Below are 17,461 nucleotides of genomic sequence, written 5' to 3'. Positions count from 1 at the left end.
TCAAGTTGATCATATGTCAGAAACAATCGCAGTATCACCAAAAGCTCTGTCGCTCGCATGCGCACCTTACATTGATGATCGCTGATGGCCAAATTGGCCACCTGCATCATTTACGAGAAAGAGTCTTGATTCTTTTCCTATATCTCCAAACTCAAGAGGAGGACTTAAACAACTGCTTGAGCTCATATGGTTCATGGCATTGATTCCATGGATTCTTCTTTCACAGTTTTGTATTCACAGTCCATCATCTTCAAAGTGGGCATCGACATGCCCATGATGCTCCAATGATTCAATGTCTGGTTGGAGGCAATGCATGTCTCGAGCTGGCCTGCCCAGTTGGCGACTGCGAATTACAAGCGTCCACGTGAATATGCTTCCAAGGTTGAGCTGCAACATCGCAAGCATGTGTTCCCGTCAATAATTGCCTGCAAACGTGGAGGAATATTCTCCGCGGCACATTGCAGCAAATCTCATCTGATGTATCTTATAAGTGTGCGCACGACAGAGAGAGAGAGTAGGCATCATCACGGGTCTTGCAAATTATATTCTGAGTTTGAGTTGACGTTAATCCATCGACATGGACCAAATTCATCTCTCTATCTTATGATTGAAGCTAGGATGACCGTGTCGAATTAATGAATTCGTGACACAACAACCTTTCTATTCATTCGATCTTCAGAATTCGGCTCCCCTATCATAAGCACGTCCACTCGATCACATCTATATCCATCCGGATGTCCCGAAACTGCAAGGCAAAGCAGCCTAAATGAAAACAACGACAAAAACACGTCTTTTCCCATTCGAACCGAATCTCGGACACTATTTGATTAGGTTCTTTCTGCCGAATCAAACAGGCTGCAACAGATCATAAGACAAGCAAAACACGTTTGATGAAACAGCAGCACGAAGTGCTGGCCATTATAAGACAGGAGGATTATGGATAAAAACAAGGGGAGCATGCTTCTTATCTCAAAGAAGCCCCATCTCCACCTCACCTTTGCTTCATCTTCAAACCAAAATTCATAGACAAATCAATAAAAAAAGGGTTAATACCGTGAAAACTCCAAACTTGTATATCTGTAATAAATTTATTCAAAATTAATTTTTTGACTATCAAAAGCCATAAATCAGTACACCTGTGACAAATTTTACCCAAACTAAGTTTTTTACCACTAAAAATCTTAAATTAATACATTTGTGAAAAATTTACCCTCCGTTAACTTTTGTTAAATTGGATTAATATCACATAAAACCCCAAACTGGTATACCCATTAATTGTCACGTGTCATCCAACTCAGTAATTTGATAGTAAAATTTAACGAAAATTAACAAAGGTTAAATTTATCATAAATGTATTAATTTGATATTTTTTTTCATATTAATTATTGAAAAAAAAGGAAGCGATTTTTTTTTTTGGTGTACATTGAGGATTAGATGGAGCAAAGATCCTTGAGTCGCTTTCACTTTATCCATCACAGCTGTCCTAACACCTCTGATTAGATTCTGAGCATCATTAGCCCGTGATTTTTGTATTGCCTCTTGCCATCATTTTGCCTCGGTTCTTTCGACACCTTGTCCCGGATTTTGAAGAAGAAGATCTTTCGTGGTGGCATCTTGCCATTTTCTATACATTTTGCACACATCTTTTTCATTCGTGATCTTATCTCGTGAGTACAATGAAAATGATAATCAAAGGGTTAATGAAGGGTTGCGATTCGGACAAGTGACAGCTCGATCAAATTGACCTTTTAGTAAACCCCGCTTGTTTCGCGAAAAATGAATGATTCAAAAAGTAATTTCCTAAAATTAATTGCTTGTGTCGCCTGAAATAATTAATCGATAGAAATGCATAAACATTTTCGTAGACGACGAAAATGTTTTTCCGTTTATTCGTTCTTTTAATTGATGTAATGGATCGTTTTTAGGAAAATGTTTTTCGAATCATTCATTTTTTCCGGAACAAATTGAGCTCAAATCAAAAGATTAATCTATTTTTTCTGTTTCTTCTCTTCAACGAAGAAGAAGTGAAAAGAGAGAGAAATATCCATTTTCCCTTTTCACTTCCTAATTTTTTTTTATCTGTTTCGGAAAAATTTAATAGTTTGCGTAGAAGAATGGATCAGTCTACGTGTAGATGACAAATAATTTAGGAATATACGATGTATAAACTCAAAAAATAAAAAAAATTTAAAAAATTGGCAGCGTGACAAAAACGAGGGGCATAAGATGGAATTTCAAGTTGTGATTGGTCGGTGTCGAAGAATTAGCAAATATATTAATATCGGAGTCGTTATCTAATGAATGGTATGTGTCGACATAATGCGTTCCGAATTGCACCGATTGGAACGTCACGGGATTTCACATTGTTTTTGAAGAAACAATAGGGCTAGTGATAAAGTTTAATCTCATGGAAAGACGGTGTTGTTGACTCTATGGCTAGAGTTTTAAGGTCTTGCCAAAATTCCATAAAAAATATATATATACTCACAATTTAAAGTGCTATGAAATATTACATGTGAATCTACGTGTCGATATTTATAGGTCATGGGAATTCCGGGTTTTTGAAAAAGTCAAAGGGCGTGTGCATTGCCAGACTTGATACGAAAAAAAAAAAATGAAAGTCGTCGCAGATACGTCTCGAGTAAGAAAAATGAGAGAGGGGACCGACTATTTAGAAAGAAAATTCGATAACTAGGCAGAGTACGCCATATGATGCAAGTTGTTATCTCCATTGGGTACCACTATGATCAACATCGGAGCAGTTACGACCGAGTAAATAACTTGTGTGTTTGATATTACTTACACCTCGTAGAATCGCAACATCTTAAAACCGAGCTTGCTTCCTCAACGCCATCACAATCTATAGTTTTGTGGGTGTTGTGGTTGCAAGAAATAGAGGTGATCTAGGCTGGACCTTTAAGGTCAGACTTTAAGAACTTTCTCACTTGCCCATGGAAATTTTTCTGTATGAATCTTTGGACTGAGCCGGGGTTGGCTCGGGCAACGCTTTTTTACATAAATGTTGCGAAGAAACTATATCGAATAGCTTAATATAGGGGGAAGAACACTAGAAGTGCCAAAACTTATGTACAACGCTCACTTTAGTGCCAAAAGTTTTCGCCGGCTCACTTAAGTGCCAAATCGGAGGAAAAACGATCACTTACGTGCCAACGGTGAGAAATTCCAGCCAAATTAATACGTGGCTTTTATAATTAAAATTTTAATCTTAGTTGGATTTTTTTTAAAAAAAATAAGTTTACATGGCATTTCCATGTGTATATTTAGATGTTTTAAATATTTTTTCTGATTTTTTTTCCTTCTTTTCTTTTTTCTTCTTCTTCCTCCTCCGGTCACCGGAGGTCGGCCACGGCCAGCCGCCTGGCCTCTCCCGGACGAGGCCACCGTCGCCCGCCACAGGCGAGGCTCGGCCGACCCTCACCTGGGCGAGGGCGGGTGAGCCTTGGCGAGGCCACGGCGGTCTCGCCGGACTGGCGAGGCGAGGTCGACCCTCGCCAAATCCGGCGAGGCCGGCCGACACCGTGGCCACGGTGGCCTCGCGGGGCGTCGCCTTCCTCCGGGCGAGGCGAGGCCGACCCTCGCAGGGATTCACCCGCCCACGCCCAGGCAAGGGTCGGCCGGGCCTCGCCTGTGAAGGGCGACGGTGGCCTCGTCCGGGCGAGGCCAGGCGGCTGGTGGCCGGCCTCCAGTCACCGGCGGTGACCGAAGATAGAAGAAGAAGAAAGAGAAGAAAAAAAGAAAATAAGGAAAAAAAATCAGAAAAAAATATTTAAAAAATCCAAGTGTACATGCTAAACTACGTCGTTTTGATGTGTACATGCTGACTAAACCTCCGGCGAACCAGATTAGCTTCAGAAATTAATAAAAAAATATCACGTCTGATTTCCGGCCAAACTGATCGGAGTTAGCATTTAAGTGATCGTTTTTCAAAAATTTTGGTACTAAAGTGAACAAAAAAAAACTTTTGGCATTAAAATGAGCGCCGTACACAAGTTTTGGCACTTTTACTGTTCTTCTCCCGCTTAATATATATTGAAGTGACTGGGTGATGAATAGTAAGATGATGATACAACATGTTTGAAAATTTAGTTTGATTTTCTTTTGACTTTTCAAGTTTCTCGGAGTTATCGAGTGTATTTGCCCCGGGAAAAACTTCGTCATAAAAGCAAATGTTTTTTCAGAAATCATATTCCAAGACCGCTAAATATATATAAATGAATAAATGACACGTGGACCGTTGATTGGATGGATTATACATAGATCCGATCTAATTAAATTCGCACGATAGAGGCAAACAGCATTAAATTTTTTCTAATTGCGGAGGGGAACAGGATCGCGGAACGCATTACCGTTTCCTCGTCCGAGTACCCAATACGAGGCACAGTCTTTGAGGTTGCCTCGAGAAGCAGTTGCTCCAAACGGCACGTTCTCTTGTCGTTTTGCTCCGGAAGGCCCCTACCCCGCATCGAGCCAGCCGTTGGGAAACCTGGATGAGCACCCACCCACTTAACCCCGGTCCTCCTAATCATGGTTAGGCCAAGCTAACCCCCTGCGCGTAATTACGGAAACGCCACCCACTCCCCACCTATAAATTCCCCCTTCGCTTTTCGCTAGGTTTGCGAAACCAACCTTCCTAGTCTCCTCCCTTACGGGAGAGGCCCCACCTCCCTCCCTCTTCCCCTCCCTTTCTCTCTCTAGAGCGCAGCTTTCTCTCTCTACGGCGGCGATGGCGATCTCCTCCAGGAGCGACCGGCCGAGCGGCCCGGTGCTCCGATCCCTCTCCCCCGGCAGGTTCAACTCGCTCACCGCCAGGGCGACGACGGCCATCGAGTCGTCGGCCTCGTCGCTGTCCACGATGGCCTCCGACTTCGCGATGAGCTCCGGCTTCTACTCCCCGTCCTCCCCGTCCGCCTCCTCCTTCTTCGGCCGGCGGCCGTCCTCCCCCACCCGCGTCAACCTCTCCTCCTCGCCGCCGCAGCTGCTCTCGTCGTCCTCCGTACGCTTCTCCATGGACGGCCCGGTGTCCCCGAAGCGGTCGTTCGCCGTCTCGCCTCGCCATCCGGTGATCAGCCGCCGCGGCAGCTCGATCGGGAGGAAGGCGTGCATGTGCTCGCCGACGTCGCACCCCGGCTCGTTCCGCTGCAGCTTGCACAAGCACTCGGGCAGCGGCGGCGGCGGCGGCGGCGGGGGAGAGGGAAGCGGTCACTCTGACTCGTTCGTGCCGAACCGGCTGATCATGCTGCGGTCGGCGATGAGGAACAGGATCGTCAGCATCGGCGGCGTCGAGGGGGACCTGGTGATGAGAGCCCTGACGGCTCTGATCCGCCCGTCCTCGCACCAGCAGAGGCGGCTGGGCGCATTCCGGCCGAGGCCGAGTCGGCTTTCGGCGATGTCCAAGGCGGCCGCGGCGGAGGATCTCTAATCAGGTTGATTTTACGCGTGCGGCTGGTGAAATTCGCGTGTGCAGCTCCGGGGACCGAGTCAACTCAGGCGAGCTCGACCACGGCCGCGAGGAGCTGCCGCCGCCGAATCGGCTCTCGACGGATCGATCGTCGGCGGCTTCATTTGGCTTCGAAGGAGCGGCGGAGTTCGCCGCGAGAGCTGACTTTTGGTTGTACATAATAATTTGACGGCCGTTGACGGCCGGTGACGGAAGAAAGTTTTGGACTTTACCCTTTGCCGTGAATCAAACCCCTCACGAATCCCAAAAGCAACCGCCAACTTCGACTCTAACCCCTGAATCCGGATCACTTCTAACCTAATTAAACCAACCAAACTTGCAAGCCAAAGAAAAAAGCTCGTTAGGTCTGAAACCGTTGGCCGGAGAGTCGTGACGTTCGGTCGCGTGTCTCGTCTCGCCCACCGTACGACTTTTGATTGGGTCGTCGCCGTTGACCTTCGCCGTCGCCGTCGCCGTTGCCGTCGCCGTCGCCGTCCGTCACCTGCTCCGTTGACTTGGCCGCCGCAACGTTCCGTCCGTCGTCGTCGTCGCGGTGCTCGAGGGAGGTATATCGTATATGCTTGCTGACTAATTCATTCCCCCTTTTTTTTTTCCTCATTTAATTTCGCTTATTATTATTATTGTTTCTGTTGTCGTTATTTTTAATGTATTTTTTGCTGGTGCAGGTGGGTGTGATGCCATTTGCGTAGAACTAGGCCACCTGGAATGACGGCCCCGAATTTATTTAATAATTATTAAATTTTTAAAAAAAATATTATCAGGAGACGAAACGGGGACAGCTAGGGGAAGTTTCCTCCCCCACTTGGCAATAATGAAACCAAAATAAATTGAATCTGATTCGTTGACATTGGAAGGCCCCGAATGATGCCAGCTGGCGTCGCATCGGCATTTGATTAATCCGATGAAAGGAATAATATTTGAATGTTCCGCACGATATGAGGGTCCATCGTAGATATTAACCAAATCGAGAGGAAAAAGATAGGAAAAATCGGGCTTTGGACCGTAAATTGTGGGGGAGGAGCCATGATTCATCTCGATCCTTCCAGATCGTGTGGTTTTGGAGACTCAATTTGATAAGATCTGGACATTTGGCATTAAAATTCGAACTACGAAGTTTGTGAACTGTATTATTGATCACGGCCATTGGAACGTACGGCGGAGATGAAATCACGATGGGACGTTGTTCTATAGGGCAAGTTTGGAAGAGTGACTTTCAGATCATGCTATTCTTTTGTTCGGGTCAGTGCTTCAAGACATGATTTGACTAGGCATTAGGAATTCGAAAGCGTGGAAGCGGCAAAGGTGGGAAAGGCATGAAGGTGGGGAGCGGTGGGGAATGGTCAGTGATTGGCGCGGGGGAATGCGGGGCACGATTGGGACCCAATGACCGTTGGCCCCGCTAGTGACCTCGGTCGAAAGGTGCGGCTCCGATCTCCATGGCCCCCGGGGGCCCCCCGTCCGTGGCTGGCCGTTGACCTCCTTCGATCGGGCCTATCGTGCTAACGAATCTTATGACCCATTTTGAATTGTTGATGTTGCGTTGAACATCTAGAAATAGACATTCCACAGCTTTGAATTGGAGGAATACACGATACCCTCGTGACATGACGGACTAATTGAAAATGATTCTAGATACTGATATCGTGGGGGGTTGGACTAAGTATGGATGGAAAATTGCGATAGGGATTTGGAAACCCGAACGAACGGAACCGAATCTTCTCGCTTTTGGTGGTCAAATTGTCCAAAAAGTCCTAAATCTATTGCACTTTTGCCAATTTAATTCTAAATTTTTTTTAATTTTGCCAATTGAATTTATCCGACCAATTTTGAGAGGAATTCGTTGACGTGGATGTCGGGCATCCTAAATGGCACGACTGGTGCCGAAGTAGCCATTTTTAATAATATTTTTAATATTTTTTTCGATTTTTTTCTTTTCCTTCTTTCTTTTTTCTTTCTTCTTACTTTTGCCGGTGACTGACCACAGGCGATGATTGAGCTGGCTGGCCTCACCTAGGCGAGGGTCGTCGTCCCCTGCTGAGCAAGGGTGAGCCTTGGCAAGGGGACCCTCGCCAAGAACTAGCGTGGCTGGCAAGGCCACCCTAGCTTAGGCGAGGGTTGGCCTCGTTGCCTCGCCTGGGTGAGGGCGAGCCCCAGCGAGGTCGGCTCTCGCCCAAGCTAGGGCGGCCTCGCTAAGCATCACTTTCGCCCTCGCCTAGCCAGGTCTCGCCTATGGTAGGCATGGTGACCCTCGCTCAGGTGAGGCCAACCCGCCCACCCATCATCATGGCTGGTGGCGGGCCACTGGTAAAAGAGGAAGAAAAAAGGAAAAAAAATAGAAAAAAATAATAAAAAAATTATTAAAAATTCTCAACTTCAGCGTCGTTGCCGGACGTGGCACGTAAGACGGCTAGCATCTATGTCAGCGAATTTCGGTCAAAATTAGCCGAATGAACTCAATTGGTAAAATGTGAAAAGGGTTAGGACTCAATTACCAAAATCGAAAGGTTTATAACTGAATTGGTAAAAGTGCAATAAATTTATGACTTTTTGGACAATTTTCCCCGTTTTTGATCAATTCAATCCGGACATGATTATTAGATCAAGGTGTGAATGGTGAATCGGAATCTCAAATTCGAAAATTGTGACTCGAGAATTGAATCTGATTTAGTAAATTTTGGCCATATTAAGCTTGGAATTTCGGGCACATTAAAAACGATTGCCAAAATTAGGAGTTCTCGGTGAGCTTCATTTTCGAAAGTAAAATATATTGGATTTCTAGTACGTGTTATGAGCACGACATGAGATGCTGCGGCACGTTACTTGTCTTAAAAGGTTCCGCATTTAAATGTACAAAGGAAAGTCCGCGTGCCGACGTATGTATGATTGGGTTGTAATTTCACGGGTTTTACTTTATATTATCTCAAAAATGTCATTAATCTAATATACGACACGATTTAGTATAAAAAGAACCATGTCTTTTGATAGACAAAATATAATGAGCGATAATCGATCAAATCGCTCGATATCTGTTGTATCGATAGATTCAGTGATAGACTCGTTTTAGAAGAGAAACGTCGCTATACTTTAATCGAATAATCAAGCATAAAATGAAAAACGATCCGACAACGATAATCGTGGGTTCAGTAGTTTTTTGTTTGGGAAAATGACACAAACAGTCTCTGAACTTTGACCTAATGTGTAATTTGGTCCATAAACTTTTAATTTGTTCAATGTGGTCCCTGAACTTTAACCAAATGTGTAATGTGGTTCCTGAACTTTTAATTTGTTCAATGTCATCCATAAACTTTTGGTACATATTCAATTCAGTCCCCGAACTACATGAAAATGTTCAATGCAGTCCTTTCAATTAATTCAAATTCAGGGATTACATTGAATATTTTCATATAATTTATGGATCGAATTGAACATGTACCAAAAGTTCAGAGATGACATTGAACAGCATAAAAATTCATGGACCACATTGAACAGTAATATAAAATTCAGGGACTATATTGAATAAATTAAAAGTTCATGGACCAAATTGCACGTTGAGCCAAAATTCAAAAACCGTTTATATCGTTATCCCTTTTTGTTTCGACTTTCCAGGCAAAGAGACAATGTTCTTTCTTTTTCTACTTTTATCATTTCGACTTTACAAATAATACAAACTCCCAGAAAATTTCCGTTATCCCGACTGGACCGACTTCCATTTCTCACTTTTTTTCCTACTTTATCGAAAACCCACGGCTCACGCGCCTTGACATTTTATAAATTCCGCAAGACTCGAGGCTTTGACTAAATTACAAAATAATAATATTATTTCAAACTCGAACGATATTTTCAAAGATGGAAAAAATACTTTTTTCCTCGATTTTGCCAAAAAACGCGTTTTCGAAAATTCATATATCCTAGTTCTTTTCACCTCTAGTCATGGACAAAAAAAAAGGAGAAGGAAGGAAGCCCGACCGGTCAAAAGTCAACCCGTCGATCCCCGTACCTAAAAGTCATCTTACTCGTCTCGATCTAAACGACCCCGCCTTATCCCCTCCCTCTCTCCGCCCGCCATCGCCATCTCAGTCTCTCACTATGCTCGCCTCGCGATCCTTCCACCACCGTGCTCCGCCCTCCTCCCCCGCCGCCGCCCTCCTCCGCCGCCGCCTCTCAGCCCGCTCCGCCTCGGCCCAACCGCCGCCGCCGCCGCCGACGATCCCCACCGCCGTCGCCGCGGCGGCGGCGGCTGAGGCTGAGGCTGATGATCGGCGCCGAGGCCTCGCCTCCGGCACGCTCCTGCAGCTCCTCTCCAGCGTCGCCCTGGGCTCCGGCCTCGGGATCGCGTACTGGCGCTGCGCTTCCGAGGGCGGCGACGGCGGTCTGAAGCCGCTCGTGGCCTTCGCCGACTCGTCGGCGGCGGCCGCGGCTGAATCTGCGGTCGACGGTCGCTGGTCGCGCTCGCTGTTCCGGAAACTGTCTTTGCCCGATTACAGCCCCAAGTATCTCTTTGGAGGTACGCGTTTTGTTAACTGTTGAGCGTCCGATAGCTTAATCCTCGCGGTTTGAGTGGAATTTGTAAAAGTTTTGAGCTAACAGTGGATTTCAAACCCCGGATAGGAGAGTTGAACTAATTGATTCAGCTAAGGGTAGTTTTGTTTTTAGCTTGATTGATCTTCAGGCACAAGATTATTTCCTTCATCAACCTGGTTTGATAAGCAGGAATTGGAGAGCATGTTTCGACCTTTGAGCTTGGAAATATAATGCGTAATATAAAAATTCGCATCTGCAATTTCCGTGTCCATAATGAAATTTATGTGTTGATTGTGCGGCCTCTTGTTTAATTCCGTGGTGCAGATGCGTATAGGAGGAAGGTCTTCTTCAACTATGAGAAGCGAATTCGACTGCGAAGTCCTCCTGAGAAGGTGATGCTTCTGTCTTGATTATGCGCGTTTTCACTGGTTGCACTGTAATTTTTCCAAATCCCAATTTTTCTAGCTTTGAGTGTATAATTACTCTATGGCACTTATTACAAACTGCTAAGAGAAGAGAAACCTGGTTAAGGAAAATCTTTAACACGGTCGTGTATGTTTCTTTGAGCTGAATCTAATGCGCATGTTGTGCTTATTTATTTATTTGTTTATGCATTGTTCTTTTAGACAACTATAGTTATTTGGTTTCTATGGGATAATTTCACGGATCATCTAGATAGGCATGGTAGTTTTACGAAAGGCTAGTCGTGATTATGATATGTACTATCAAGTGGACATTATCAAAGTCATTTATGCTGTTTGGCGTCCATGAAAGTGTTTTTACAGCCGCGTGATATCTTCTGATAAGATCTCCATTGCTGGAAACTTAATTATCGTTGATAATTATTTGTCGCTGATTCCTTTTTTTTTGGTTAAGTTTTTATTTTTATCATGTGCAAAGTTCCTTGTGTCGACAACTGTGACCCATCAAACATATGCATCACTAAAGGCGTGAAGCTTGGATGGTCAGTCACTGATGGCCCAAAGATTGGATTATTCGTGGTGTAGGTGTTGGGTACTTAATCTACACACAAAAGTCAGTTCCTCTTGGGTTAGTCCAGACTGTAATCACTGTGAACCATAGGAGTGTGTTTATTTGGTCACTCTAGGATGAGAGCTTCTTGAAATTTTGAGAACCTAGTTAAATAGTTAAGAGCATGGGTTTATAGCATTTGGCTGATGTTAGCTATCTAGATAAATGTTCTTACATCGTGTAGGCCTTATTTTGACAATCTGCTTGTGCTTGTCATGCTTCTTTACACATTCTGTCACAGGGTTTTATTTCACTAGTAGGCATTTAAGATCAGTCAGTATTCTCATGATTGTTAAGAAAACAAGTCATGAAGGAAAAAAGAAAATGTCGGAATTTTAATGAAGATAAAGGCTACACAACCATCTAGCTGAAAATACATGGTATAAGGCAGAACCTTATGGCTGTTTAAATTCTTAATGCACAAGAAACTAACGACTGCATCAGGAGAGTCAGGATTTACCTTAGCTTATAAATTTGTTTTAACGTGTAGAAAAGTAATGCTATTCGGGTTGATTAGATTGAAATGGGAAAACTACTGTTGCTTGCACATGATTTTACCATCTTCCTATTTTTGTCTCACACTGCACTATTATGGCTTAACTCATAGCAGTTATGTTATCTTGGTTTCCTTTTATAGCTTCTCGGTGATGTGAAATGAAATCAACTTTAACATCATGATGCTGGATCCAAGTTTATAAAATGGATCTTGTTAACGAGTGCCCTCCGGGCACTGGTTAAATATAGTGGTTGCACAGAACATAAGGACAGACAGTGTATTGGACTGTGAAGTTTCCTTAATTGGTTGCTGGGGACACTTTTATCAAAATCCTTGTTAAATAGCTAAATTTGCAGCTATTCGCTACTATATACGGCCTTGATCTTACATTTTGGAGAATAGGGCCGATAAATTCTTTAGATTTGGGGTCTTGAATGCGTCACTAGTCTATGCATAAAATCCATAGTTTCAGAGCTTATGTTTAAATGTCATTGTCAAGGGATGTCGATTTGACAATTAAAGTGTGCTGGCCTTTTTCACGTAGGTTTTTGAATATTTTGCATCTTTCCGAACCCCAGAAGGAGAAATACTCATGAAACCAGCAGATTTGATGCGTGCAGTTGTTCCTGTTTTCCCTCCTTCTGAATCCGACCTGGTTCGAGATGGGTATTTGATTGGAGAGAGGAATCCTGGGGAGCTACGATGCGGTCCATCAGAGTTCTTTATGCTTTTTGATGTGAACAATGATGGACTAATATCGTTTAAAGAGTTAGTTGCACCACTTACGTTGATTTTTTCTGTTACATCTTATTTGCTTTCAGGAATATAATTTTGTTCCGTGTACTTTTACCAGGTACATATTTTTTGTAACGCTACTCGGTATCCCAGAATCAAGCTTCTCAGTCGCATTCAAAATGTTTGACATAGACAATAACGGGTTTGTATACAGCATCCTTTTCTTTCCTGTGCCTATTCCCACAAGTCTGTTGTTTGTAAACATTAATTTTTTACTGCTTCTACTTTCTGGATACTGACTCATAAATATGTTGTATTATTCATAGTCAAGTTTGACTTGTAAGCATCGTTTCTTAACTCTCTGGACATATTTGTTCATATTCACAAATGTCATAGTTTAATGCTCAAATACTCGGTTATTCTTAATCTGCAACTACAATATTTAAACTCTGGGAATTTGTGGTGCGATTGCTTTTATATGTGTTGCTTTTAAATGTGAATGAACTCCCTTATGTGCCACTGCCTATCTTTCTATAAATTTCTTGTTGCTGGTTCTATCAACTGCTGGTAACTTTATCATTCCACAGGGAGATAGACAAGCAAGAATTTAAGAAAGTGATGTCTCTCATGCGGGCTCACAACAGACATGGGGCACGCCATAGGGATGGACGTCGAACTGGATTAAAAGTTAGTGGCTCTGTTGAAGATGGTGGCCTGGTTGAGTACTTCTTTGGCACAGATGGGAAGGCATGTCTTCGGCATGATAAATTTGTCCAGTTCATGAGAGATTTGCATGATGAGGTAACTCGGCACTTCCAATATTCTCAACACTGTGGACACTCGGAATCTGATACTTGAATTGTTATCAAGCTTTCTTCTTCACTTAATTGATTATGAATTGAGGAACTTTTGTTACTTTTGATATGTGCCGTGGTTCTCTTGTCCCTTATAATTAGCTCATCTCATGTGTAATGCCTTATTTTTTACCATCAGAAATCAAGGTTTCAAAGTGGCCCAGATAGAACGTTTCTGCTTGTTGATCTTTGTTCTTTTTCCAATTGCAAGGTTAATACCATAATCTTAAGCAGGTAGAGCACATCGTGGATAAATAAGCTTAACAAGACCAGTTGGTTGTTCATCAATGCTTTCACTATCCTTCGTTAAATTTTTGTATCACATTATTGGTTTTTTGTAAGGAGACGGCCTTGATCCTTTCTCTCTCTCTTTACTTTAGGTTAAATGGAACCTGCTTAGATCAGAAGTAAACTAGCTGATTTTCTTTCGCCGGCTTCGATTCACTTTGGTTTACATTTGCTAATATGAGCAATCTATCTCCATCTTATAGATGCTTAATTTGGAGTTCGCTCATTATGACTACAAACAAAGGGGGACTATATCTGCTAAAGATTTTGCATTGTCCATGGTTGCTTCTGCTGACATGAAGCATTTGCACCGTTTGCTGGATCGAGTTGATCGATTAGACAAAGAACCACATCTTACAAATGTGCATATTTCACTAGAGGAATTTAAGAACTTTGCAGAGCTACGCAAAAAATTGCAGCCATTTTCCTTGGCCCTTTTCAGTTACGGAGAAGTAAGTGGTTTGCTCACAAGAAAAGACTTTCAGCGAGCTGCATCTCAGGTAAGACATCTGTCTCTTCTCCATACCTTAACACATGTTTTATTCATGGTATGAATGGATACGTTAACAATAGATAAATCTTTGCACTTTAAAAGCCAGTTAAGCTATCTACCTATTTTGCATGGGGAGTCTCTTTTGTTGTGTAATTTTAGCATTCAGGACTAGCAGATGCCGTAGCTTGTAGCACATTAGCAGATATCATAGCTTTAACTTATAACATGATGCCAGCACACGCAATTTGATGGAAATGGTTTTGGTTTACAAACATGGATTCACATTCTTACCAAACAACACTGAGAGAACGAATTCGATTTCATCAATGTTGTTGTGCTATGTGATTCGGCAATTTTGTAGTGCAAACCTTTAGATTTTCCATGGAAATGGTGAATGAATGCTTGCTTCTCCTACTCCACGTGACTCCTTTTGTTGTTACTATCTGCAATGAATCCTTTCTAAATTGTTTGGTGGGAATTTTGACTCAATTCCAGGTCTGTGGTATCTCGCTCACGGATAATGTCGTCGAGGTCATATTCCACATATTCGACTTCAATCAGGATGGAAACTTAAGTTCGAAGGAATTTGTTAGAGTCCTTCGCAGACGAGAAAAGGACATTGCAAATCCCGAGGGCGATGGTCTCATGGGATTGCTGTCTTGTTGCCACAATTGTGGAAACAAGTACACAATCGAGCGCTTGCTTTCTTGAGTCTTATCTCAGGTGCATGGTCCCGTATAATCTTCCGCGACGACTTCTCTGTGGTCTTGATTGCTGGAAGTGTTGGTGAGATTCAATGATCCCATGACTCCTCTCGGGATTGGTGATGAATCTCGAACTGCTTAGCAACTCCAGTGATCTGATGCCGAAGAGTGTTGCCTAGCAGCGAGGTACTGATGGAGGCAAGCAATAGCTTCACATTGGAACCACTGGGGGTGTCAAAAATAACAGAGAAGAGGCTCTCACCGGGCACTAGCCGATGTTTAATCAATCATAGCCGGCTTGTTTACCCTGGCTTATAACAGCAAAGCGGTATGGTTCACTACAAATGTACAGAAAAATAATCGAGTATGGCTTCGGACATTACACGGATTATTCGAGCTCATTGGCTTCGCAAACTTTGGAGTGAGCATTGAAATAGATGCGGTCCTGTGAGCCGTCATGTTGGATATATGCCGCTTTTCTCTTGATGTGATTGGAGAATTCTTCATTTCTTGTGATGCAAGCATTCAGTGAACATGTGCTAAGATTTTGGCTTTCGTAGAGGGATATTGTTAATCAGTCTTCCTAAGGTACTCGTTAAGTTTAATAAAAGAGGAATTAACACTTTCTAAGACATTGAAAATAGAAGAGTTACCCATTTTAGTCAGATCATTTATTTCAAATAGTAAATCTTAAATCCCCAAACAATGTTTAATAAGGTTTAACAACTGTTCGAGGGGGCACTTTTCAAATTTGATATTCGATGGAATGGCTTGTTGTCCATGTTTGATCTCTAGTTTCTGCCGTGGTGATATTTTTCTTAACTTTTTAATAATATCTTTATGGAGACATTAGACGTGTGAGCTTGAACCGTTGGAGTAGCTTTAAGTTTGATACTGGGAATGTGATGTGTTAAGTTACTCCCGAGCAGTTCGAGCTTTGATTCGATGACTGGTTGAGATCAACTCCTCAAGCTACTCGAGTGTATCATGTTGGATCGAGCTCAAGCTCACCAATATTAAAGCTCGACACGGAATCCTAATCGAGTTTCTCTTACCTTTTTTTTTTCGAAAATCATATTATAATTACATAAAGGATAAAAAGTGCTTCAATTATATAATAATATACTCACATACATACAAATGCACGAAAAATAGTCGAGTTTATAAAGCTCGAGCTCGAGTTTCTGCACATGACTCCGTTATAATCGACTCGAATTCGAACATGGCAACGTATCAACATGACTCGACTCGATCCAACCTCTAGTAAAATGGAGTGGTTTCGAAGAGCAAGTAGACTCTAAGGGGCCGTTTGACAACTTGCCAAATAATGAAAATTTATGTTCTTTTGTTCCCAGAATAAGTTTGGGAACAGAAATCAGTTTGTTAAATTTTTTGTGCCTAGGCACAATTTTGCAAAAAATTATTCCCAGAATTAGTTTTGGAACAGAATCAAGAAGCAAAAAAAACGTAGCTTCTTGATTCTGGAACAATTTTTCCATTTATGATTCTTCTTGATTTTCTTCTTTTTTCTTGGTTTGTTGTTGTTCTTTTTCTCTGCCTGCCACCCGCCTGCCGCCACCTATCGCCGCTTGCTGCTGCCTGCCTCTGGTCGGCCGCCACCATCGGCCACAGGCCAGGGTCAGCGAGGGCGTCGCGACCCTTGCCGCCTGGGCGAGCGCAGCTCGTGGTCGCGACGGCAAGGTCTCGCCCAGCCATGGCGAGGCTCGACCTTACCCAGATCTAGCGACTGTGAGGTCGGCGATGAGGGCGGCGGTGAGGGCCGCGACGCTCTCGCCGACCCTGGCTTGTGGCCGGTGGCCAAGACAAAAAAGAAAAAAAAAGAAAAAAAGGAAAAAAAGAAAGAAATATTAAAAAATTCAAAATATTATTAATAAAAAGAAATTTTGTGTAGTTACCAAATGCATTTTTATTTTTTTTCTATTTTAAGAACAGAAATTTTAGGCAGTTACCAAACGCCTTCAAATGCTTAGAAATTATTTCTAGGCACGGAATAAAAAAGAATCATTTCTATGCAGAGTCTATTTTCGGGTACAGAATGATTGCCATGCACAACCTAATTCTTCAAAGTCCCTTCCTAACATGGCATTGACTTTAACTTTCCGATCACAGAAGCCTCCTTTGGCACATTAAAAGAAGGGACAAAAGAATCGGTCCAAATCAATTCCATATCATCTTCCATCTAAGCATTTGAAACCATAAAAGAAAAAAAAAACACGTGGTTGGGTGGTCAATTCCAACCATCATTCCTAATGATTTCTTATCACCTCCTCGATCATGGAGCTTTTAAATAAAGCTTAATTAGCCCTAATGATTTCTTTTTCCCCCTCCTCTTTTCGTAAACCATTGTTCCCCACTTACAGCTAATTTTCTTTTTAAATAATTATTTTTTTACTTTTTTTGTGGGTAAATTTTTTTTCAAATTCTTTGCGGGTCCGACATGCCATATAGAAAGATGTGTGTATATATATATATATGTGTGTGTAGCGAATCGATTTAATAATTATTAGCAAAACAGAAGATATGGAAGGGGGTTTCCTCAATTCAATGATTGGAGGCAACAGTGACCAGAAAATGTGGTGTAGGGAAAGCCATAGGTGCCTGCCCCATTCCGGAAAATAATCACTCCAATTTATTCCATCTTAATTATCGATTTTCTTCCCCCCTTTTTTTTTTGGCTCGATTTCTTTCCCCAGTGAAATAGGGGAAAATAAATAAATATCGAAATGTTCTACCATCTAAGACATCGGGGCTCAAAATGATCAATTTGCAATTAATTAAAGGAAGCAAAAAAAGAGGAAAAAAGAAAGGAAGAGAAAAATCATGGGAAGAGTTGATGCG

The 17,461-nt window shown here is 42.6% G+C and overlaps 2 protein-coding genes across 2 annotated transcripts; both read left to right on the top strand.

Moving 5' to 3' along the window:
• The first annotated feature begins 4,653 nt into the window (after positions 1-4,653).
• LOC115674251 (uncharacterized) lies at positions 4,654-5,690 on the top strand. The gene has a single exon (XM_030596595.2). The coding sequence runs from the start codon at positions 4,745-4,747 to the stop codon at positions 5,438-5,440; it is 696 nt and encodes a 231-aa protein (XP_030452455.1). The 5' UTR covers positions 4,654-4,744; the 3' UTR covers positions 5,441-5,690.
• Positions 5,691-9,445: 3,755 nt separating this feature from the next.
• LOC115674448 (calcium uptake protein, mitochondrial) lies at positions 9,446-15,053 on the top strand. The gene is made up of 7 exons (XM_030596841.2): positions 9,446-9,983; positions 10,325-10,392; positions 12,073-12,296; positions 12,382-12,465; positions 12,851-13,064; positions 13,609-13,905; positions 14,394-15,053. The coding sequence occupies exons 1-7, from the start codon at positions 9,566-9,568 to the stop codon at positions 14,607-14,609; spliced, it is 1,521 nt and encodes a 506-aa protein (XP_030452701.2). The 5' UTR covers positions 9,446-9,565; the 3' UTR covers positions 14,610-15,053.
• Positions 15,054-17,461: the final 2,408 nt, after the last annotated feature.

The sequence above is a fragment of the Syzygium oleosum genome, unplaced genomic scaffold, assembly GCF_021117445.2.
Source record: "Syzygium oleosum isolate NSW1041296 unplaced genomic scaffold, Sole_v2.1 Sole_v2.04, whole genome shotgun sequence".
Classification (NCBI taxonomy): Eukaryota; Viridiplantae; Streptophyta; class Magnoliopsida; order Myrtales; family Myrtaceae; genus Syzygium; species Syzygium oleosum.
The sequence above is the reverse complement of the archived record's forward strand: the minus strand, read 5'-3'. Positions and strand labels throughout refer to the sequence as shown.